This window comes from Rhineura floridana, chromosome 11 (genome assembly GCF_030035675.1).
Source record: "Rhineura floridana isolate rRhiFlo1 chromosome 11, rRhiFlo1.hap2, whole genome shotgun sequence".
Taxonomy (NCBI): domain Eukaryota; kingdom Metazoa; phylum Chordata; class Lepidosauria; order Squamata; family Rhineuridae; genus Rhineura; species Rhineura floridana.
This window is the reverse complement of record NC_084490.1, coordinates 55,878,664-55,903,264: the sequence shown is the minus strand read 5'-3', so window position 1 is coordinate 55,903,264 and position 24,601 is coordinate 55,878,664. Positions and strand designations below refer to the sequence as shown.

Sequence of the window (24,601 nt, the reverse complement as noted above, 5' to 3'; positions counted from 1 at the left end):
ATTAGGAACATAGACAGTGGGGTGTGTGATGGGCGTGTAGACCGCAAGGTGTTTTGCCTGCCTGGTGCGAAGGTTGCGGATATCGGCCGTCGTTTAGATAGTTTGGTAGACAGTGCTGGGGAGGAGTCAGTGGTCGTGGTGCACTGTCATGGCCCCGTCAGAGGACTCCTCAGATGAGGATGACTCGGGAGTAACAGCAGCAGACCCAGGAGCAGCAGGAGACACGGAGGAGCCTCCTAAGAATCCAGCTCCTTCTGCCCCTCAGCTGCAGAGCACCCCAGATACGGCAGAGTCCCTGCAGCCAGACACAGACAGTGCACAGGATACTCCCCCCTCACCTGCAGAACGTAGACAGCAGAAGGTCAGGCAGAAGAGAGGCAGGCCTGTCTCCTTAAGGCCCAAACGCTGAGGACTCACACCTGCTGTCCATCCTGCTCTTTATAAGGCACACCTTGGCTGCAGCTTGTTGCTGACTGCAACGTCAGGCGTGGCTTTGTGTATACCTAGTTTCCCTGCAGCATCTCTTTGACTGACCTCCTTGGCAATTGATCCCGGACCTCCACTGACCTCGCTTCTGGACTTCTGACTCGGCAAGTACGCTTCGGATAGGCCTGGCAGATTTACAACCTGACTGCTGGCTAAGGACTTTCCTTCCCTGCCAAAGACCCAGGAATTTCCAGCCCCCCTTGACACTGCTGATGCAGTGTAGAGCTGACATGCACGTTGGCACCAACGACATGGGGAAATGCAGCCGTGAGGTCCTGGAAGCAAAATTTAGGTTGCTAGGTAGGATGCTGAAAGCCAGGACCTCCAAGGTGGCTTTCTCTGAAATGCTACCGGTTCCACGCGCAGGACTGGCCAGACAGGCCCAGCTTTGCAGTCTCAATGCGTGGATGAGACGATGGTGTCGGGTGGAAGGGTGTAGATTTGTTAGGCACTGGGGAACATTTTGGGACAAGCCGGGCCTGTACAAAAGGGACGGGCTCCACTTGAACCAGAATGGAACCAGACTGCTGGCACTTAAAATTAAAAAGGTGGCAGAGCAGCTTTTAAACTGACTGAGGGGGGAAACCCGACAGGAGCTGAGAAAGGTCTGGTTCGGAATAAACCTCCCCCCTGGGATAAAAACCAAAGAAATGATGAAATTTTAAAAGGGGTAGGCCTAGAAGTAGGCATTGTGAGAGCAGGGGCACAGGATATAAATTCAGAAGAGCAAAATTACCACAGGCCAAACCACAAGTGCCAAAGACACTTGAAGAGAGACACTGCTTACAAGTGCCTGTACGCTAATGCTAAGGAGCCTCCGAACCAAGATGGGAGAACTGGAGTGCTTGGTCTTAGAGGAGAGCATTGATATAGTGAGCATAACGGAGACCTGGTGGAATGGAGAAAACCAGTGGGATACGGTTATCCCTGGATATAAACTATATCGGAAGGACAGGGAAGGACGTATTGGTGGCGGAGTCGCTCTATACGTGAAAGAAGGCATTGAATCCAGCAAGCTCGAAACCCCAAAAGAGGCAGACTCCTCCACAGAATCGTTGTGGGTGGTGATACCATGCCCCAGGAGCGACTTAATACTGGGAACGATCTATCGTCCCCCTGATCAAAATGCTCAGGGAGACCTGGAGATGAGATATGAAATTGAGGAAGCATCCAAACTAGGAAATGTGGTAGTAATGGGTGACTTCAACTACCCGGACATAGACTGGCCGCATATGTGTTCCAGTCATGACAAAGAAGCAAAGTTTCTAGATATTTTAAATGACTATTCCCTAGACCAGTTGGTCATGGAACCGACCAGAGGGATGGCAACCCTGGACTTAATCCTCAGTGGGGACCGGGACCTGGTGTGAGATGTAAGTGTTGTTGAACCGATTGGGAGCAGTGACCACAGTGCTATTAAATTAAACGTACATGTAAATGGCCAATTGCCAAGAAAATCCAACACGGTCACATTTGACTTCAAAAGAAGAAACTTCACAAAAATGAGGGGATTGGTAAAAAGAAAGCTGAAAAACAAAGTCCAGAGGGTCACATCACTCGAAAATGCTTGGAAGTTGTTTAAAAACACTATATTAGAAGCTCAACTGGAGTGCATACCGCAGATCAGAAAAGGTACCGCCAGGGCCAAGAAGATGCCAGCATGGTTAACGAGCAAAGTCAAGGAAGCTCTTAGAGGCAAAAAGTCTTCCTTCAGAAAATGGAAGTCTTGTCCGAATGAAGAAAATAAAAAAGAACACAAACTCTGGCAAAAGAAATGCAAGAAGACAATAAGGGATGCTAAAAAAGAATTTGAGGAGCACATTGCTAAGAACATAAAAACCAACAAAAAAAAATTCTATAAATACATTCAAAGCAGGAGACCATCTAGGGAGGCGATTGGACCCTTGGATGATAAGGGAGTCAAAGGTGTACTAAAGAACGATAAGGAGATTGCAGAGAAGCTAAATGAATTCTTTGCATCTGTCTTCACAGTGGAAGATATAGGGCAGATCCCTGAACCTGAACTAACATTTGCAGGAAGGGGTTCTGAGGAACTGAGACAAATAGTGGTAACGAGAGAGGAAGTTCTAGGCTTAATGGACAATATAAAAACTGACAAATCACCGGGCCCGGATGGCATCCACCCGAGAGTTCTCAAAGAACTCAAATGTGAAATTGCTGATCTGCTAACTAAAATATGTAACTTGTCCCTCGGGTCCTCCTCCGTGCCTAAGGACTGGAAAGTGGCAAATGTAACGCCAATATTCAAAAAGGGATCCAGAGGGGATCCCGGAAATTACAGGCCAGTTAGCTTAACTTCTGTCCCTGGAAAACTGGTAGAAAGTATTATTAAAGCTAGATTAACTAAGCACATAGAAGAACAAGCCTTGCTGAAGCAGAGCCAGCATGGCTTCTGCAAGGGAAAGTCCTGTCTCAGTAACCTACTAGAATTCTTTGAGAGTGTCAACAAGCATATAGATAGAGGTGATCCAGTGGACATAGTGTACTTAGACTTTCAAAAAGCGTTTGACAAGGTACCTCACCAAAGACTTCTGAGGAAGCTTAGCAGTCATGGAATAAGAGGAGAGGTCCTCTTGTGGATAAGGAATTGGTTAAGAAGCAGAAAGCAGAGAGTAGGAATAAACGGACAGTTCTCCCAATGGAGGGCTGTAGAAAGTGGAGTCCCTCAAGGATCGGTATTGGGACCTGTACTTTTCAACTTGTTCATTAATGACCTAGAATTAGGAGTGAGCAGTGAAGTGGCCAAGTTTGCTGACGACACTAAATTGTTCAGGGTTGTTAAAACAAAAAGGGATTGTGAAGAGCTCCAAAAAAGATCTCTCCAAACTGAGTGAATGGGTGGAAAAATGGCAAATGCAATTCAATATTACACTCCCCTTGAAGGAACAGGTGCGTAGCTTGGGGGTTCTTTTTGATCCTTCCTTGTCACTTGAGGCCCAGGTGGCCTCGGTGGCACGGAATGCTTTCTACCATCTTCGCCTGGTAGCCCAGCTACGTCCCTATCTGGACAGTGACGACCTCGCCTCAGTTGTTTATGCTCTGGTAACTTCTAGACTGGACTACTGCAATGCGCTCTACGTTGGGCTGCCCTTGAAGACTGTTCGGAAACTACAACTAGTCCAGAATGCAGCGGCCAGATTGCTGACGCAGACCAGAAGGTCCGCTCATATAACACCTGTTCTGGCCCGTCTGCACTGGCTTCCTGTTTGTTTCCGGGCTAGATTCAAAGTGCTGGTTTTGACCTATAAAGCCCTACACAGCATGGGACCGCAATACCTGGTGGACCGCCTCTCCCAATATGAACCTACCCGGACACTGCACTCAACATCTAAGGCCCTCCTCCGAGTGCCATCCCATCGAGAAGCTCGGAGGGTGGTGACTAGAACCAGGGCCTTTTCTGTGGTGGCCCCCGAACTGTGGAACAGCCTTCCTGATGAGGTGCGCCTGGCGCCGACACTACTATCTTTTCGGCGCCAGGTGAAAACCTTTTTATACTCCCAGGCATTTTAATGTGTGTTTTAATGGTATTTTCATCATTATTTGTATTTTTGGATGTTGTTTGGTTCTTTTATTGTTTGTTTGTTTTGTTTTCTTGATTTATTGTATTTATTGTATTTATATATTGCTTGTTTTTTATCTTTTTGTACACCGCCCAGAGAGCCTTCGGGCTTAGGGCGGTATATAAATTAAATAAATAAATAATATAAACAAGTGTAAAATTATGCATATTGGAGCAAAAAATCTGAATTTCACATATACGCTCATGGGGTCTGAACTGGCGGTGACCGACCAGGAGAGAGACCTCGGGGTTGTAGTGGACAGCACGATGAAAATGTCGACCCAGTGTGCGGCAGCTGTGAAAAAGGCAAATTCCATGCTAGCCATAATTAGGAAAGGTATTGAAAATAAAACAGCCGATATCATAATGCCGTTGTATAAATCTATGGTGCGGCTGCATTTGGAATACTGTGTACAGTTCTGGTCGCCTCATCTCAAAAAGGATATTATAGAGTTGGAAAAGGTTCAGAAGAGGGCAACCAGAATGATCAAGGGGATGGAGCGACTCCCTTACGAGGAAAGGTTGCAGCATTTGGGGCTTTTTAGTTTAGAGAAAAGGCGGGTCAGAGGAGACATGATAGAAGTGTATAAAATTATGCATGGCATTGAGAAAGTGGATAGAGAAAAGTTCTTCTCCCTCTCTCATAATACTAGAACTCGTGGACATTCAAAGAAGCTGAATGTTGGAAGATTCAGGACAGACAAAAGGAAGTACTTCTTTACTCAGCGCATAGTTAAACTATGGAATTTGCTCCCACAAGATGCAGTAATGGCCACCAGCTTGGACGGCTTTAAAAGAAGATTAGACAAATTCATGGAGGACAGGCTATCAATGGCTGCTAGCCGTGATGGCTGTGCTCTGCCACCCTAGTCAGAGGCAGCATGCTTCTGAAAACCAGTTGCTGGAAGCCTCAGGAGGGGAGAGTGTTCTTGCACTCGGGTCCTGCTTGCGGGCTTCCCCCAGGCACCTGGTTGGCCACTGTGAGAACAGGATGCTGGACTAGATGGGCCACTGGCCTGATCCAGCAGGCTCTTCTTATGTTCTTTCTTATGTTCTTATGGTTAACATCCATCAGTTACGTCTCAGACTCGCCGACATTTGACGCACGCGACCCTTTTCTCGAAAGGGGAACAGAGAGAGAGAAGGAGAGTTGCCCAGTGCTGGTAACAGCTCCGTGGGTGGGAGTGTATACAACACCTGGGAACAGCCAGACGACGTGCCCAAAGAGTTGCTTCAGGTCGTTGCCGGCTCAAACGCTAAAGGCGGTCTTGGCCGGCCTCTAGCGGTCGCACACAGAAAATGTTTGCGAAGTACAGCAGCGTGAGGGGGCGACAGTGAATCGACTAATAGACGCAGAGTTTCTAACATCTCTGTAATTGCAGAGAAGAAAAGCAGAGACGTCGTTTACATGCCTTGACCTGAGTGACTGGTGGGGCAAAACGAGCTAGAATCTGAGGCGCGCGTATGCGCATCCCTGTCGCGAGTCCCAAGTTTGAGATCGATTTTTTTAAATCTATGGTGTTAGGGTTGCTTCCTAAAGATATTTTAGTCTAGACTCGTAAGATTTAGGGAAACAAACTTCTTTTTTAAAAAACAAATTAGAATCTACATTGAGTGCCTTTAAAAAAATCTCGCAGGGCGGATGTGAGAGCATCCAGGATTTTAGCGTAGTTAATATGATTGGGGAGTACACACACACATAACCAAAGGCAGCGGGAAAGAAGGGAGATTTCTTTCTAGCTCAAGTCTTATTTCGTCTGGGAGAAAACGTAGCTTTATTGATTTTTGAACATTTAAAAACCTGCACTGCCAAGCGCAGCACAATGCTCTCTTTTTTTGTTGACATTAACCGCATATCACAGTGTGGGGCTTACGACAGCCGTGTAATGCAGCCCATTGTTTACACTGTAGGCTAGAGGTGGAGCTGAAGCTCATTTAGAGCAGGAAATTGCAAAGCAAAGATCAATTTAATGAAAATTTCCCTTCACTTCTCTCTACGCAAATACAGCACACTCAGTTGCAGGCAGAAGCCTTATGCATCGTTGACACGCTGCGCTTAGTTTTTTTAAAAAAACAAAACCCACATTTGCTACTCAATATAAAACAAGAAAGGGGGGAGGAAAGGCTCCGCTGCGGTCCAATCTCAGCTACGCTAAAATCCTGGCTTTCTGCGTTGTTTTTCTAGGGGCAGCTGTTACTTTTCCTACAACAGACCAAAGAGAGGCGTCAACAGAAATCCGGAAGTCGAAAGTCAGTGTGGGTCTAATAATGGACGAGATTATCTCGTCGGGCGCGCGCACGTCAAGTACGTACCGCCCGTCTTCGTCGCAGTCTCCTGACTAAGGTAGAGGCGAACCGAATCAAAATGGCGGATAGGTTCTCCCGCTTCAACGAGGACAGGGACTTCCAGGTAACCGATATCTGCCGCAGGGGGTGGACGGGAAGCCTGTGGTGCATTAAATCCCGCTTCTCTCCTCTCCTTGTTGGTCTGATGAAAGTGACGAACCTCCTCCCCCTTTTCGCTACCCTTCCCATTTTATTATTTGCTTTGGTTGGTTAAGGCCTCTTCATAAAGAGACCTCTGATTTTCCCCATTTACCCGCCCAGTTCTTGGCTAGATGTTGGAGGTGACTTTTCCTTCTACCTCTTTGCCTCTTTCTGACTATTCTCACTCCGCTCCTCTTTCCCGGTCAGGTTTGATGGGGCTGGTGTTTTTCTTCCTAGGTGGTTATTCCTCCCATAGTCTCTTGCAAGGCTTGGTTGGGATGGAGAGGATGCTGTCTCAATTTTACTTCACTCTGAGTTTCTTCACCTCACCTAAGATAGATGAGGTGCCTTCCTTTCTGCTTTCCTATTAATTGTCATAGGGTTTGGGGAAGGAAATGGGTTTTAGTATTGAAGGGGAGGAATAGCTATGGCTTATTGCCTGCCTTTAATCAAAGATCTGAGTGTTGGAGGTTAATTTGGAATTATCTCCTTTTGTGTCTAGCCCAACACAGCTACTATTGATTACTTGGCTTCCCTTGCACCCATTCTTCACTTCCTTGTTGTCGTTATCCCAGAATAAAAAGGGAGTCCGTAAATAATGAGTATTTCTGTGCGGTTGCCTTTAAGGGGCTGTGTATTGTGTAACTGATAGATACGGTGGGAGGAATATTTGCTCAACTATGGGGGCTGCTTCGCAGTTTTGTTTCCTCACAAGCTTTTATTGAAGGATTTCCTTTTTATCTTTGGATGAGAATGCAAGCAAAGAAAATGAAATGATGACGTGCATAGACAAATAAGAAAAAAGTAAGGCTATGGTCATGTTGACGGGCTAATGAGGGAGGTCATATCTCATTCCTTTAAAGCTTAGGTGATCTTGCATTTCACAGAACACAGCTCCCGTTTTTTCTTACTCTTGCTATCTTGACACAGAATGAACAATGACCATGGGGAAGAAAGCCCCAGCTGTGGAACTCTGTTCCGTCCTGGGTAGGTTGTGAATACCCCCTTGCCTGGCAGGTTATCTGGATGAAGGATTGTGTCTGCCTCTTCTTTTGTCAGTCCTCAGTTTTTTTCTGGTGAGTCAGAATAATTGAACAGGCAGTTTTAAAGTATAATTTCCAACTTTATCTGCTGAAATTAGGGAAGCCACCTTTGCAGGAACTTGAGAAGTCTCTTTGTGGCTTTTGATGCTTTCACTGCCAGCCCAAGAGGGGAAAATGTGAGGAAAGAGAGGTAGCTTGAGTTTGTCAGTTATTGGGCTTACAGAGAATACTGCATGTAGCATGCATTCATAGTAGTGGCTGATCTTCAGCTGGGTGTTTCAGATGGTTATAGCCATTGAATCTTATTTTGATGGCCTGATTGGACAGAAAAATCATAATTATGTGTTGCATAATACAGGACAGGCGTCAAGGGTCTTGGCAGAGGATCTTGAAAATTAACTCTTAATAGGTTACAAAATTTCAGAGTAAACATAATAGTTTAGAAACGCATGCAAATTTACATTGGCCATTTGTACTGTTCTGACTTCTGCCTCTTAACACTAGTCAGCATTTGCTGGATTTGAGCATCTTTACTATAGCTTGCTCGCACTGTGCAAAAACATCGAATAAATATTAGGTTGGTATTTTTCTGTTCCCAGGATAAAAACAAACCCTTTTTGGACTTTCAAAATAAAGTACTGCATTACAGTTGCAGAAAATTTGCATTGGGGATGAATGGACTGATGAATAAGATTGTGGGTTTGGGGTGGTGAGGGGTTGTTACATACAGCTGCTTTTTTTAATATGATATGAAAATAGTAGTCATTCCAGCAATCTGATTAAGAGGGATTTAGGGATCATCTAGGTAACTGGGACAGTGCATGGAAAATGCAGTTTAGCATAGATAATTGTAAAATGAGATGTCTGACAGGGATTGGGATGTGAGGTCTGCTATGCAGAAGAAATAATTTTTAAGTACTATACTTTCTGCAGTAATAGGGCTTCTTGATTTTTTTTTTTAAGATGTCTGTGCTTCTTGGATTGGTATTTTTTAAAAACTTCCTCCCCTCATATCTGTCTTCTGAAGGGGAGATCCAATATAGGGTTGTAGGCTGATGGTGAGCTTTTTAAAATGTACTTTTAATAAAACAGTTAACTCGAGCTATAGGGCTGGTCCTTGCTAGATGCAATCAAATTATTCAGGTTTAAAGAGGACCTTGTAAAATGCTTAATGTAGAAAGTAACTATGAGAGATTTGACACAGAAGAATAGTCACTTAATAAGGGCCACATAATTAACTGCTGATTAGAAATTTGACTCTGGATCTCCTAGATCCAATAGTCTCGGTGCTTGCTCTCCCTGATATGTAGTATAGTAATGGAAGTAATACACTTAAGAGATGAGTACTATATAAGTAAATGGAGTATAATGTGTTCCCATGTCAGCCTTTAAGGTAGCTATTTTGCCACTTCTGTGATATGATGGTGTAATGGCCTCATTGTCTTGAAGTCTCCAAATAAAAAAACCCTATTTTGTCATGAATTACTTTCCTTGATGATGAGACTGCAATGTCTCAGTAACTCTAGTTGGCTCTTATTCACCTCGGGTTACTTCCAGCCATACCTGCCTTTTAACTGGTTCTCTTAGATGTTCTCTTTTGAGAAAACAAAGACAAACCCACAGCATTTTAAGCCTTAGAATGCTGTGATTTTCTTTTGAGGGAGCAAAGACAAACTATTTAGATTTATCCAGCCTTAGTATATAACAAAATGTGTAGCTTCCTCTAATAGAAGATCTCATTGTACTTATTGTGGCAAGGATTTGTGTGTGTGTGGATGTGTTAAAATATTTAATGGCATACCCTTTACCACTTCTTGTGGAATCTTTAAGCAGAAGCCCCTTGTGTGCAAAACTTGCATGCTTAAGAGGGAGGTGGTACAGGGACACAAGTTCTAGCGGTAATAATGGAGGCACCAGAGGATAACAAAGCCAAGCCTCTTTACAAATTTTCAAATTCATGACCATATGGAACCATTAAAATAAGGATTATTTTTTTTATTAAGGCATTTATATGCTGCCTTATAATGAAATTTCCAGGGTGGTTTACAGCAAGAATAAAAACAAATTAAAATATACTGTAAGACAAGCCAATAACAGATAAAAGCAGCAACAAAACGTAGCAAAGATAAAACTGGATAGACCTGGAGGAGATTAAAAAGGCCTGTAAAAATAAAATGGTGTTCTCTTAGTGCTAAAATGACATAAAGGTAGGTGCCCAACGAGCCTTTCTGGGGAGGGCATTCTATAGCTGAGGTGCCATCACTGAGAATGTCATTTTTGTCACTTGGTGCAGGACACCCAAAGAAGGACTTCAGAAGGTGAGCTTGTGGTCCAGGTTGGTATACATGGAGGCAGGCAATCGTTCATGTACCCTGGGTTCATGTTGGGAAGGGCTTTAAAGGGACCAGAAAATTGAGTTGGAGCAAGTGAATTGGGACCAGAAATTGAGTGGGAGCAAGTGATGATAGCAAATCACTCTTATGATATGCGCATACTGCACAGTCCCAGATACACAGGTCATCATTTTGTAAGAATTGCCTGTGACTTACTATAATCTGATTTTATCAATTAAGCATTTTTTAAATAATAATACTGCTTTCTCCTTTCCCATCCTGTTTCCTGTCAATTGCTGCTCCACGTATTTTTCAAAGTAGAGGGTAAAATGCAATAAAATTGTGCTTTAAAGCTTGTTTTTAAAAAAAGGAGAAATGGAAGGAAACTGACAAAATAAACTAAGGAAAATTACAATAGGTCCTCTGAAAGCAGCAGGAAAAGATAATATCTTGAGGGTTTTTTATTTTAGGAGGAAGAGCATACCGATAAGGGGTTGAAGGAGTGGGGACATAGGATAGCATGCCTATAGTATTCACCAAATTCTAAGCAAACCTTGGTTTGGATCTCCAAGCAGTTTGAGCTCTCTTTACCATCCTGTCCACTCCTCCATTCAGTACAACTTCATTGTCTTTACTTTAAAAAACTCTCTGCAACCTTTATTTTCTCATGGTTGCTAGGATGATTGTTTGCTATAATTAGGGCAGGTGAAGTGGGGAGAGAGAATTTACAATCATAGGCAGATTGATTGTTGAGAATTTGGGATATGATGTATATGATCAAAGGAACTAAATAATGTCAGGATAAGAGAAGAGAGGCAGTGGGACAACAGATTTATTGAAAAACTGATTATATTTCTAGCTAAAGATTAAGGAGCTTGTTCAGCCATATGTGGTATTGGGTGTTCAAATGCATTTATTATGGTGGATTATGTTTAGGACATTTATTTATTTATTTTTATCTATTTTTAAAACTTATATACCGCCTGACTAGCAATAGCTCTCTGGGCGGTGAACATAAATACAATAAAATACAGGAAAATACAAAAGCATCACAATCTAAAATCAAATTTCACAATCTAAAACTGCATAACTAAGATCAAATTACAAACATTACCATCATTAAAGAAAAAATTAAAATGCCTCGGAGAAGGGAAAGGTTTTAACTTGGCGCCAAAAGGATGATAGGGTCGGCGCCAAGCGCATCTCCTCGGGGAGACTATTCCATAGTTCGGGGGCCACCACTGAAAAGGCCCTTGATCTTGTCACCACCCTCCGGGCCTCCCTATGGGTCGGGACCCGGAGGAGGGCCTTCGTAGCAGACCGTAGTGTACGAGCCGGTTCATAACGGGAGAGGCGTTCCGACAGATACCGTGGTCCCGTGCCGTATAAGGCTTTGTAGGTTAATACCAACACTTTGAATCTGGCCCGAAAGCGTATTGGAAGCCAGTGCAAGCGGGCCAGAACAGGTGTTATATGGTCCGATCGCTTTGTTCTTTTTAGCAGTCTGGCCGCCGCATTTTGTAAGATATGTTTGTAAGAGATGTTATTGCACAGGGAATATATTTAATGATTTAAATTATTACTCTTATTTGTTTATTTGTCACTACAATTTTTTGTCTCAACATAATTTACTGTTTTTAAAAGCATCTAATATAATATTTAAAATACATCAGATTAAATCAATTAACTTAAAGTGCTCATCCAACAATAACATAAAAAGGACACATCCTACCCCTTTCAACTAAAAGATGAACACCAGTTAAGAGCAAAATGCCTGGGAGAATAAAAACGTCTTCATCTGTCACCTAAAGATTGATAGCGATGGCGCCAGGCAGACCTCTCTGGGGAGAGCATTCCATAGTTGGGGAGCCACTACTGAAAAGGCTTGATACTGTGTTGCCACCCTTCATACCTCCCTCAGACAGGGCACACGAAGAAAGGCCTCCAATGATGAATGCAGGGTCTGGGTAGATTCATATGGGGTCTCTAGGATATTGGGGTCTTGAGCTGCATAAGACTTTATAAGCCAGCACTTTGAATTTAGCCTGGAAACTCACTGGTAGCCAATGCAGTCAGGCCAGAATCAGTGTAATATGATCAGACCTCCTGCCTCCAGTCAATAATCTGGCCACTGAGTTCTGCACTAACTGTAATTTCCAAACTGTCTTCACAGGCAGCCCCATATATAATGCATTGCAGTAATCTAATCTAGAGGTTACCAGGCCACAGACAACAGAAGCTAGGCTATTTCTGTCCAGATAGGGTTGCAGCTGAAGCTAATAGAAGGCACTCTGCGTCACTAAGGCCACTTACGCCTCCAGTGACAGTAGTGAACCCAGAAGTATCCTCAAACTGTGTACCTGCTCCTTTAGGGGAATGCAGCTCCATCCAGAACAGGTTGAACCCCCCACGAAGAGGGGATTTATTTGGATTTATTTAAAGATATTGATATGTTTTGTTAATACAAATAAAGCTTAAAGCTCTCTAGCCTTGCTCTTAATTCTTAAAAGTTCTGCCAATGACTTTCACTTTTCCACCCTTGTGGAATGTCTCCTGCTTTCTGCTTCACTTCTTCCTGTGCCTGGAACATTCTCCAGAATGCTTATGAGATTCTGTGTTTCTGCCTTCATATTTTTCTTTAAAATGACACATTTCCTTGAAGGCTATGCATATGTAACAGTATTTCTTCATATTCCCGCCTTCTTACCTTTACTTTCCCATTTTTTCTTTTCTTTCCTGAAAAAGCCCATCCTGTGGTCTGAGACAATTACCGACTGGTCACAAATACCCCCTATTTAGGGAAGGTGATTGAGAGGGTTGTGACACAGCAATTGCAAGTACTCTTGGATGAAACAGATTATCTTGACCCATTCCAGTCTGGGTTCAGGCCTGGTTATGGGACTGAATTGGCCTTGGTCGCCCTGATGGATGACCTTTATAGGGAGAAGGACAGGGGGAATGTGGCCCTGTTACTTTTACTTGATCGCTCAGTGGCTTTTGATACCATTGACCATGGTATCCTTCTGCACCAACTTGGTGAGATGGGTATCGGTGGCACCGTTTTACAGTGGTTTTGATCCTATCTCCAGGGTCGTTTTCAGAGAATAGCATTGGGTGATTGTCTTTCGGCCCCCTGGCAGTTGTGCTGTTGCGTGCTGCAGGGTACCATCTTGTCCCCCATGCTGTTTAACATCTATATGAAGCCCTTGGGAGAGGTCATCAAGAGATTTGGGGTGAGGTGTCAGCAGTATGCTGATGATACCCAGCTCAGTTTTTCTGTAATGTCTGAATTGGGAGAGGCCATGCAAGCCCTGGACCGCTGCCTGGACTCGGTGGTGGGCTGGATGAGGACCAATAAACTGAGTCTGAATCCTAGCAAGACGGAGGTGCTGTGGGTTGGTGGTTTCCGAGTTCAGATAATTGGTCATTTGCCTGCTTTGGATGGGGTCGTGCTCCCTCTGAAAGAGTAGGTTTGTAGTCTGGGGGTGCTCCTAGATCCATCTTTGTTGCTAGAGCCCCAGGTGATCTCAGTGGCTAGGAGTGCCTTTTACCAGCTTTGGCTGGTAAGACAGCTGCGGCCGTTTCTGGACCGGGATAGCCTGATCACTGTTGTCCACTGGTAACCTCCAGGCTGGATTACTCTAATGCACTCTATGTGTGACTGCCCTTGAGGTTGGTCCGGAAGCCACAGCTGGTGCAAAATGTGGCGGTGAGACTGCTCACTGGGGCAGGGTATCGCCAACATGTCACCCCACAGCTGAAAGAATTGCACTGGCTGTCCATTTGCTACCAGGCCAAGTTCAAGGTTCTAGTTTTGGTGTACAAAGCCCTTATACAGCTTAGGACCAGGATACCTGGAAGACCGTCTTACCCCTGTATACCCAGTCAATCACTGCTCTCTACAGGCGAGGGGCTCTTGCAGATACTATCTTATCAGGAGGTCCGTTCTGCACAACATAGGAAACGGACCTTTAGTGTGGCGGCACCTACCCTGTGGAACTCCCTACCAAATATTAGACAGGCGCCATCTCTGTTATCTTTTCGGCGCCTGTTGAAGACCTTCCTCTTTCAACAACAAGCTTTTCAAGTTGAGACCTCATCCCAGTCTGCTTTTGTGTTGGAATTGCTTTTTAATACATTTTTAAACCTTTTTTTTTTTTTAAACACAATGTTTTTTAACCTTTTTTTTAAAAAAAGTCTTCAAAGCTTTTTAAAAAATGTTTTTACAGTTGTTTTGTTTTAATGTATTTTGATGTCTGTTTTTATGATTTAAAGTGTTTTTAGTGTTTTTGTTTACTGCCCTGGGCTCCTACTGGGAAGAAGGGCACAATATAAATCAAATAAATAAATAAATAAATAAATAAAATTTGCTTTTCCTTATAACAGGGTGGGGAACCTATTTGGCTCCATGGGCCAGGTCCTTATTAGGATCTGCCTTGTGAGCCAAATTTGACAGGCTGCCCAGTTATCAATCGCATGCCATTATTATGATGTCACGTGACTTGCAGGTGGGAGTATACCATCTTAGTTTCAATTCTAAGGAGCACAATATAAGGCAGGGTATGGAACCTCTGGCCTCCCAGCCAATTGTATACTGCTGGCACCATATATATAAATAATAATAGTGAGGTTCCAAGAATTAATGTAGAATATTATGAGAGCTTGTGTTAGGATCTTGCAAGTAGGAAGTAGTGCCTTAAATTCAGTCTGTGGTCACATAGATAGGGTGGAAATAATGTGTTCGTTTGTCTGTCTTTGCCATGCATGCCAGCTGTTTATGCAAAGTTTTTCAGACATTACCATCAATTCTGAACAGTTTACTGGGTTACAGTGTTCTGATCTCTTGTAAAGTCTGTTGCCTAGTCTGAAAATGGTTACCTCCTAAAAACTAGACTAGTCTTTCTCTTTTTAAAAACATGCTTCTCTGTGACCTTTACAAAATAAGACAACAAAACTTCCTAGCCCGTCTGCCCTTGTGTACCAAAGTTGGTGATTTAGTTCCCTAAAAAGAAAGAGGTCAATTTCCTCTGTGGGTAAAACTTCCCTGATGGATCCCCTGGAGGTGACTCCCATTTACCTGCTTACCTGCAGAATGTTTACTCATTGATCTAGTTTATTTTGTGGCTATATTGTTCCTGAAATCAGGGTTACTCGACCTGTGGGTTGGACCAATATATTTCCGAACTTGCTGCCCCAGAGGGATTTTTCACCTGCTATTTGTACATGATGTAAACTAAATACCCCACTCCACCATTCCAAAGTCCCAAAGTTTGGAGGAATGGAATATAATAATAATAAATAATAATAAAATTTTATTTTTGAGTCGCCTATCTGGCCGAATTAACAGCCACTCTAGGCGACGTACATTGACACAAAAAATAAAATACAATATAAAACCAAGACAACCATACTCAGTAATTAAACTAATCACCCCTCTTACATTTAATCAACGACATTAAAAACTAACCCACCCCAGAGATCCCGTAGGCCTGCCTGAATAGCCAGGTCTTCAAGGCTCAGCGGAAACCCATCAAGGAGGGGGCATGGCGAAGGTCGAAAGGAAGGGAATTCCAGAGGATGGGGGCCACAATCGAAAATGCCCTCTCTCTGGTCTGCACCAGCCTAGCTGTTTTAACTGGTGGGACCGAGAGAAGGTCTTGTGTGGCTGATCTTGTCAGGCAGCATAATTGGTGATGCTGGAGGCGTTCCTTCAGATAAACTGGGCCGAAATCGTATAGGGCTTTAAAGGTCAACACCAGCACCTTGAATTGGGCCCGGTAAACAACTGGTAGCCAGTGTAGATCTACAAGCACCGGAGTGATATGATCACGGCAACGGCTGTTCTTAATCAAACGTGCCGCTGCATTCTGTATCAGCTGTAATTTCTGGACCGTTTTCATCCTGATGATGGCCCCCAGCGGCTTTACATAGATGTTGAATAGCATGGAATGTGGCCCATTGGCTTCCTGTTAAAAACCAGGTGCTTTGATACCCATGAGTGAACACTTAGTAATGGTTCTGGTCAGCACCAGACTATGGGAGGAATTAAATGCATCACTGTCTCAAAAGGCTGTACCCATCTGACCTTGTTCAAGGATTCTTAAGCATGCTTTGCCAAGTCTCCACACAAACCTTTTTTTTCTGCCTTCAATTAGGACCATTTTTCAACTCTGTTCGTACATACACACTTATGTAACCCTAACCCTCATTTCTGTATGACGGCCTGTTTGCTGACTTAGGGATTGCTATCTTGACAACAATTCTTGCCTAAACAAACAACACATTCCAGGATGTTTCAGACACACACCCTTGCTGGCTTTCTTTCAAAATCCATAACTTGAAAAGCACTGAACTCCATCTGCAAGTGGTAACAGTCCACAACTGTTCACGTTAGCAAGTGGAGCTGAATTCTTTTAGAGTTAATCTCCTTGCTTTGCATCTGCTGAAGCCTTGGGATGATCTCTGGATTGTCTAAAGCAGAGTTTCCCAAACTGTGGTTCATGGACCACCAGTGGTCTGTGAGCTTCATTCAGGTGGTCCGTGGCATGTCTACATTAAATATTCATATTGATTTTAATTGATTCTTGTATTGTATTTTATTGAATTCTATGGAATGCATATTGTAATACAATAAAAACAGTAAAAGAAATAAAAAGAAAAAAAATGAAAAATCATACTGCATCTAGCACAGTGCACTACAATTGCTGCGATAGGCAGAAAAATAATGAAGTGGTCTGCCGAGACCATCAGCAATTTTCAAGTGATCCATAGGGGAAAATCTTTTGGAACCACTGGTCCAAAGAAATACGAATATGAGGTTGTTATCTCAAGATAAGCACTCATGTGGAGAGACCTTTAGCATCTCAACTCCTGTCTCCTTTTCTGCTGAGGGAGCACTAAGCTTAGATTCTAGAACTGCTAGTAACTGGATTAATCCTTCAGAAACAGGCTGTGATACCCCTCCATCCAAATTCTGTCTGTACGTGGCTCAGTGGCACTTACTTAGCTTTTCTGCCTAGATTGTGATGCCTCCTGCTCAGCCTTTTATGTCTTCTGCTGATTTCCAGGACCCCCTGCTGTGGGGAGGGGTGGCTATAAATATCAAAACAGTTTGCAGTTTCTATTCAGACTATGCATTGTGGGCTGCATCCCAAAAAGGAGCTCTTGGGCTGCACGGTTTTCTCTGTGTTTATCGATTTCATGCACAAATGGCTTGCAAGGGATGCCTCTTTATTTAGAGTGCTGCAGTGGCAGGCTTCATTTTTCCTTATTCCTTTTGATCAAGTTGTATGGATAGAATGTATCGTAATGGCAGAAAGGAATGTGTCTCTTGCTGCAACCTTAAAACTAAATGTGCTCATACTTTTCCCCCTCAGAAATACATGAATGAAGATAACAGTTCTACCAGGATCAAGGCTACTGTCGTGTTTCTTGATGCAGTGGTGTTAGACAGTGGAAGTGACGTAATCTCTTATTTGTAGATATTTGTGGAAGGATTTTAGAGACTGCTGCACTAGTGTAAGTCTAAAATGTAGGGCAATCAAAGAATAGTAGAGTTGGAAGGGGCCTATAAGGCCTTCATTTCCTGCCTCAACTTTATTTTATTTGTATGCCGTAGAGAAACTGACTCAAGGTGGGGGAGGAAGCATATTGCCTCCCCATCAGTGATCACTCCTGCTGTACCTGCCATGTTTCTTCTGCTTGTCTTATGACTGTTTTGTTTGTTTCTTCCCATCCATCCCCTCTTCCATGCCTTGCTGCCTGCATTTGTGGAACCATGTTTTAGGAACTGCATGGAACTTGGAAGTAACCAGGCTCCACTGAAGGGCTTGCAACTTCTGTTAGATGGGCAAGGCAATAATGTTTGCAAGGTGAGGGGGGGAGTGAAGTCAGGTGCTGATAATTAAGCAGTGCGGCTGGCTAGGCAGGAGGAGAGTAAAGAGGTGAGGGTGACTGAAGAAAAGCTTTGGCGGGGAAGAGGGACTTGGAGAGACCATGCCACCATTGTGTGAAACACGGGATAATAGAAAGACATAGCGTTAAGCGTGGGAGAAGGAAACTAAGGGAGGCAATGCAAGATGAATTTGCACAGATTATCTGCACAGGGAGTAGATAATGTCAGGAAAGCTTCATAAAGAATTGAAGCTGATTTAGACAAAAGCAGAAATCCCAAGTGAGGAGCAGAGAGGGAGAAATGATCCTCAAAAGGACATAGAGTGGAACAGGAAGGTACAGCAAGAGGGGGACGTGCTCAAGGAAAAGATTACTAGGGACTAGATGAGAGGTGATGGGCTGTGTACTAGGAGTTCAGCAGTGGATTCAGAAAAGGAAAGGCAGGCCTTGCAGAGTCTGAAAAGAGGGACATTTTGTTGGAAGGAGTCAGGTTATATTAAGGTTGAGAATGGAGGGAGGGCTCCTAACAGTGGCAGGAGAGGGCGGAGGAAGTTCAGATAAAAATCTGAGCTTGGCCATCACTGTTTCTGAAGAGATTTTTAGATGCATTTCCCAATAATTATTTGAACTTAAAAAAATGAAATGGACTGCCTTCAAGTCGATCCTGACTTATAGAGACCCTATGAGTAGGGATTTCATGGTAAGTGGTATTCAGAGGGGCTTTACCATTGCCTCCCTCTGAGGCTAGTCCTCCCCAGCTGGCTAGGGCCTGCTCAGCTTGCCACAGCTGCACAAGCCAGCCCCTTCCTTGTCCGCAACTGCCAGCTGGAGGGCAACTGGGCTCCTTGGGACTATGCAGCTTGCCCATGGCTGTACAGGTGGCAGGGCACGTAACCCCTGAGCCACTCCCTGTGGCCCTTAGCTGGCCCTTGACACCCAGGAGACAAGAACGGACATTTGACCTCGCAGACTCTGGACTCTCAACCCGGCTCTCCTCCCCATTGTGCTATACCAGCTGTGTATTTGAATTTAAGGAATAGAAAAATAAAGGAGTACTGTATATTCCTAGAAAACGTATTGACAGAAGAGGATGGAAGAATATTTTTATTGTGTAATACATTTTCAACAACCTTCAAAATATTATAGGGTGGCTTACAGCAATTCATAAAACACAATAAAATAGCAGTTATCAACAAAAAAAGTTTACAACAGTAAAAAGGCAGCACTAAAACAATTACAGGAGAAATAAAAAATACTTTGGAGGTTTAAAGCCTAGGGAAATAGAAAGTCCTTTGCTTGGTACCTGAAAGACACTGTTAAAATGTTTTTCTAAAAGCTAATATGGTGTGGTGGTTTGAATTTCAGACTAAACCTCAGGGGACCTGGGTGCTAATCCTCTCAGCCGAAAAACCTGCTGAGTGATCTTGGACCAGTCACTGTCTGTAAGCATAACCTATGTTATAGGCTTGTTCTGAGGATTAAATGGGAGGGAGAACAGTGTACTGTCTTGAACTCCTTGGGGGAAAGATGGGATATGAACATAACAATTCAAGCTTTCCTTGAATGAGAGTTTCACCCGGGGGGGGGGACCACATCTCTGTATTGCCACCTGCCTTCTTTTGGATTGCAGGTGTACACAGGGGAGAGTCTCTGAGGGAGATCCTGCTGTACAGGCAGGTTGATGTGGCAGAAGATGTTATGTAATGCTTTCAGAGAAGGGCAACAAGGATGATTAGGGGACTGGAAACAAAGCCCTATGAAGAGAGACTGAAAGAACTGGGCATGTTTAGCCTTGAGAAAAGAAGACTGAGGGAGACATGATAGCACTCTTCAAGTACTTGAAAGGCTGTCATACAAAGGAGAGCCAGGATCTTTTCTCGATCACCCTAGAGTGCAGGGCATAGAATAATGGGTTCAGCTTTCAGGAAGCCAGATTTTGGGTGAACATCAGGAAAAACTTCCTAACTGTTAGAGCAGTATGACAGTGGAACCAATGACCTAGGGAGGTGGTGGGCTGTCCAACACTGGAGCCATTCAAGAGGCAGCTGAACTGCCACCTGCTAGGTATGCTTTGAATTGGATTTCTGCATTGAGCAGGGCTGGACTTGATGGCCTTATAGCCCTCTGCCAACTCTATTATTCTAATCATGATATTTTTGTCATGATATGCCAGAATCGCCACCACCAAACAACTAATACTGTAAAATTGTTTATTCTTCTGGTTAGTTTTCTTCAGCAAACAACATTAATAAGACACGTACATAATTTTTGATTGGTGAAGTATTTCAGTTTTTAGGTAAAGGTAACATTCTTTAAAAAATAAAATTTAGGCAATTTCAGCCAAGTCAACCCTCCAATATTGGGTAGTACAATTAACTCAGTCTTCTTCACCTTTGTCTTCCTTGTTCATTGTCTGGAAAAGAAATACAAGTTTTGCATTTCCCAACTTATTTCTCAATTTAGAATGAATTACTTCAAAGGAAGAAAACATTCTCTATACACCTGCAGAAGAGGCTACTGCTGCTAAGACCTGGGTTTCTACTTCAGTGTTCTCCTTGTACAGATCTGCTCCATCTCCCCAGTGTCTCTATTCATTGACTTTCTCTATCTTTGCACTTAGGGAAAGGCAAGGCCGTGGGGGGGGAGGGGAGAGAGCGCGAGAGAAAGCGCGCACGCAAGAGAGAGAGTGTGTGTGTGTGCGCACTTCATGTTTACCACCTGCAGAATTGGACTGATCATGTTATCTCCCATCTCCATAAACTGCTGTTAACATATTCATAGAATATAATTAGAAGTATAACTGGTATTCATGATTACATCATTGACTTAGGCTCTTTTTTACTAACTTTTTAAAGAAAATTTTGAAGTCTGATTTAAATTTTAAAAATCCATTTTTTATTTTTTAAAAACATATCATTAATTTTTATTAACCCTGGATAAGTGTATATGTAAGGAGTGCTGCACCAGGCTCCAATACGGGGAAAAGCACATGAGAGTATCATTTGTCAAGGGCTAAACAAATTTTATTTTACTTATTACTAGATTGATATGGGGCACCCATGAATAATGATCCAAATGCATTTTTTCTGCCAAACCTAGCTATGCTGCTGTGTGTAGCCGAGACCAGGTTTAGAGTGCAGTGTGTAAATTTTTTGGTCATTTTTTTTTTACTCGTTCTTGGGCTCTGTACAGGGCCTTTGGAGTGTGAAAACAGATCAGGGAGTCTCGCAGTAGCTGAAGGCAACCAACAATGAAACGAGGGGAGGAGGGAGAGAACGTTGTCTATGAGATTCTAACCAAGCCTTCTCCCATGCATTCTGTTCTGTGATTGTGAAGGGTCAGAAGTACTCAATGTGCAGTCTCCCATCTGGAGTGTTATAGCTGAGGAACAGTTATACCATGTAAGGAACTTACTGGCCTGGTTCACACAAAACATGAAACCATAGTTAAAGTTAACTGTAGTTAATAAGATGTAGTTAAAGCTGAAGCATGTGCCAGATGATCACTTAAATCTTGATGTATTATGTCACAGAATGGTTAAAAGCACCAGTGTGAACAGTTGAATCTTGAGAGTGGTTTGACTATTTTGCCACTCTTGACTTAAGGCTCTGTAGCTTTTGTGTAGTGATGGCTCCTTAACCATAGTTAAGAATTAGGTCACAATGCTAAGCCGTGGTTAACATTAAGTAAGGTTTATAAACCAGTTAAAAATCTTGGCTGAAAAGCTAATTTTAACTATAGTTAAACTGCTGGGCTGGGTTCGCACAACACTAAGACGTGGTTTAATCAACCAACATTTAATAAACTCTGGTTTAACATTATGCGCAAACCAGGCCACTGTCTAGACTGGGCCTTAAAAGTATAGAGCAGCCTTTCCCAACCGGTGTGCCTCCAGATGATGTTGGACCACAACTCCCATCAGCCATAGCCAGCATTGCCAATGGCTGAGGCTGATGGGAGTTGTGGTCCAACATCTGGAGGCACACCGGTTGGGAAAGGCTGGTATAGAGTGACAAGGGATACATTGGTGAAACCCAGTGGATCATGTAATCTGGTCCCTGTCCTGTGATTAAAATGAGATGTGCCTAAAGGTGTTCCTCGGAAACCTTATTCCAGTCCCTTCTTGAAAAGCTCTGAGCCATGTGGCTCCATAGCTTGCCTGCTCTTCCAAGAACTGGTTTGGGGCTTCAGTGGATGATAACTGAACATGGTGACAATATGTTGCTGTCGTTTCAAAAACTGCTTAAGAAAGCAGTGTAATCTTTTTCAGTGGAATCCTTCAAGAACTTTGCACAGGTATCCATCAGGTGTACTTACATATAGGATGCCTTAATCTGGAAGAAGGATGTTGTAGTCTAGATAATCCACGGTTAAGCTCTGGTTAATTGGTTGCTATGTATATGGTGTTTACTTCAACAATATTGGTAATTGTTTGTTGATTCCTGGACTTCTGCAATAAAAGCCAAAAAATGATTGTTCAGTCTTTCCATTACGTTTGTATTATCCTGTTAGGTGTAAAAAAATTTTATTTCAGAGCAGTTTATTAACTTGGTTTGTGGTGTTAGTGTACATCTCTCTTACAATTGAGGCTTGAAATATTTTGGTCAGGTTTTTTTACCTATAACAGGATGGATGGATTTAAAATCAGTGATGCAAGACATCAGAAAAATGTTGCTTTAAATAAACATTTTAAATCAAATTTAAACTGCCCAGGCAAAGGAACTGGGATTTTTAGCACCTGCAAACACCTGTGCCCATGTGGTTTGATGTCAAACCATGCAGGCTCAGCCTATCAGCTAATTGTCCATTTCTGTAAATAAATCCTTGATCCTTTGCCCATGTAGTTTGATTTCATGATGATGTCAGGTGACTAGAAAGGGCAGTCCCATCCTACATGTTTTATACTGAGTCAGAACTTTGGACCATGTCTGATATCAGACAGAAAAATCGGATTTCTGATATCAAGACAGAAATCTTTTCCAGCACTACCTGAAGATGTCATTATTGAACTTGAAGCTTTTCCATTAAAATCATTTGTTTGTTTTTTCCTGGTGCTTGTATCCTGCCCTTTCTCCCACTTGGAACTCCTGAGTGGCTAACTATATAGTGTGATATACATGCCACAACATTTAAAAATATTGTTAGCAGCATCATAACATATAAAGGAGTAGTGTCAGGAAGAAGGCTGATTTCATTCCAAAGACCTGGGTAAACAAAAAGATTTTAACATGAGGCCAATCTGGACAGTTGAATGTTATTTGGGTGGGGTTCCATAATTGGAGGGCCATCTCTGAGAATGCCCTGTCTCGCATTGTCACTTGCCCAACAGAAGTTAAAGTTGGAATAACAAGCAGGGCATCCCCAGCAGATCTTAATAGATGGGCAGGGCAGTACTGGACAAGGCACTTTCTCAGGTACTTGGGTCCCAAGTTTTTTAGGGCTTTATATACTGATACCGGCACCTTCAGTCAGGCCCCAGAGTTCAGAGGCAATAAGTATATGGATTTGAGGTAATGTGATTTCCCCCCCCCCTTGCTGCCCCAGATAACAGTCAGGCAGCAGCATTCTGCACAGTTGCAACTTCCAGGGCATCTTCAAGTGCAGTCCCACATAGAGTGCATTCCAGTAATCTGTTTTGAAGGTTAGTAGCATATGGCAGCTGAGGTTAAGAACACCCCAAGATGTGAACCTTGTCTCTCAAGAGGGAGTCCACCCCATCCACAACAGGCAGTCTCTCTAATTTGTGGATCCAGGAAATGCTGATCCACAGATTTAGCTTAAGTTTCTGGCCCCCATCATGATGGACTCCTGATTCTGATGGAATGGAGAGAGAGAGCTGTGTATCTTCTGCATAATGGCGATATTGTGCTCCCAATCCCTGAATAACTCCCCCCAGTTGCTTCATATAGATATTGAACAGCATTGGAGACAGACTGAAACTTGTGAAACCCCAAAGCCATGGGACCGAGCAAACATTCCCCAATGTTATTTTCTAATAGTGATTCTGTGGTTAGGAGTGGAGCAACTGTAAAACAGCGCCTCAACCCACAGCAGTGCATTGGTCAATGGTATCAGGTGCTGCCAAGAAGTCCAGGAGAATCAACAGTGTAGAACTCCCCCATCTCTCTCCAAAGAAAGGACATCACTCAGGTTGGCTCAGGCTCTTTCTATTCTGTATCTGGGTCTGAAGTCAGGTTGAAAAGGGTCTAGATAATCTGTGTCATCCAGGTACAAGAGTGTGGTGGTATGCCAGTTGCAGACAATCACCTTTCGCAAAAAAGAGACAGTAGTGTTTGGCCTGTAGTTGTCCATATATATATATATATATATATATATATGCCTACCATATATATCTCAAGTTGCCTGTGCAGTATAATATGTCCTTCCTATTATCTCCTTCCTATTCTATATTTTACTGAGGATATCATCATGCTGTAGTAGCAGCTGTGAACTACAGCCTGAATGCTGCTGAATCACTGCAGCAGCATTGGAGGGCAGCAGAAAAGGGAGGTGGTGGCAAGCGGCCCGGGTGAACTGTGGAGGAACAGTCGTGACAGGCTGGGACAACTCCTCAACAACTGTCCTTAACAGCGATGTCATTCCAACCCCAGTGGCAGTGGTCAGGGAGGAGGTGGGCAGTGAGATGGTTGCTGAGGACATGCCCCAGCCTTTCCCAAGTGTCCTCTGCTGCTTGCCTGGGCATCCCACTCTCCTCCGTCTCCCTCCTGCTCATGTGAGAATGTCTAAAACCCTCCCTTTCATCAGGGAATTCTGAGGAT

General features: G+C 43.4%; 1 protein-coding gene and 1 long non-coding RNA gene across 2 annotated transcripts in view; both read left to right on the top strand.

Moving 5' to 3' along the window:
- The first annotated feature begins 6,311 nt into the window (after positions 1-6,311).
- Positions 6,312-24,601, top strand: part of GPATCH8 (G-patch domain containing 8) — a 104,410-nt gene continuing 86,120 nt past the window's right edge. Inside the window, exon 1 of the mRNA XM_061591128.1 lies at positions 6,312-6,476. Within this exon, the coding sequence (XP_061447112.1) occupies positions 6,432-6,476 (45 nt within the window). The 5' untranslated portion in view covers positions 6,312-6,431. The remainder of the gene's footprint in view (positions 6,477-24,601) is intronic.
- LOC133366565 (uncharacterized) lies at positions 17,724-20,647 on the top strand. The gene is made up of 3 exons (XR_009758448.1): positions 17,724-17,800; positions 19,188-19,264; positions 20,286-20,647. It is a non-coding gene; the product is annotated as an uncharacterized LOC133366565 (long non-coding RNA).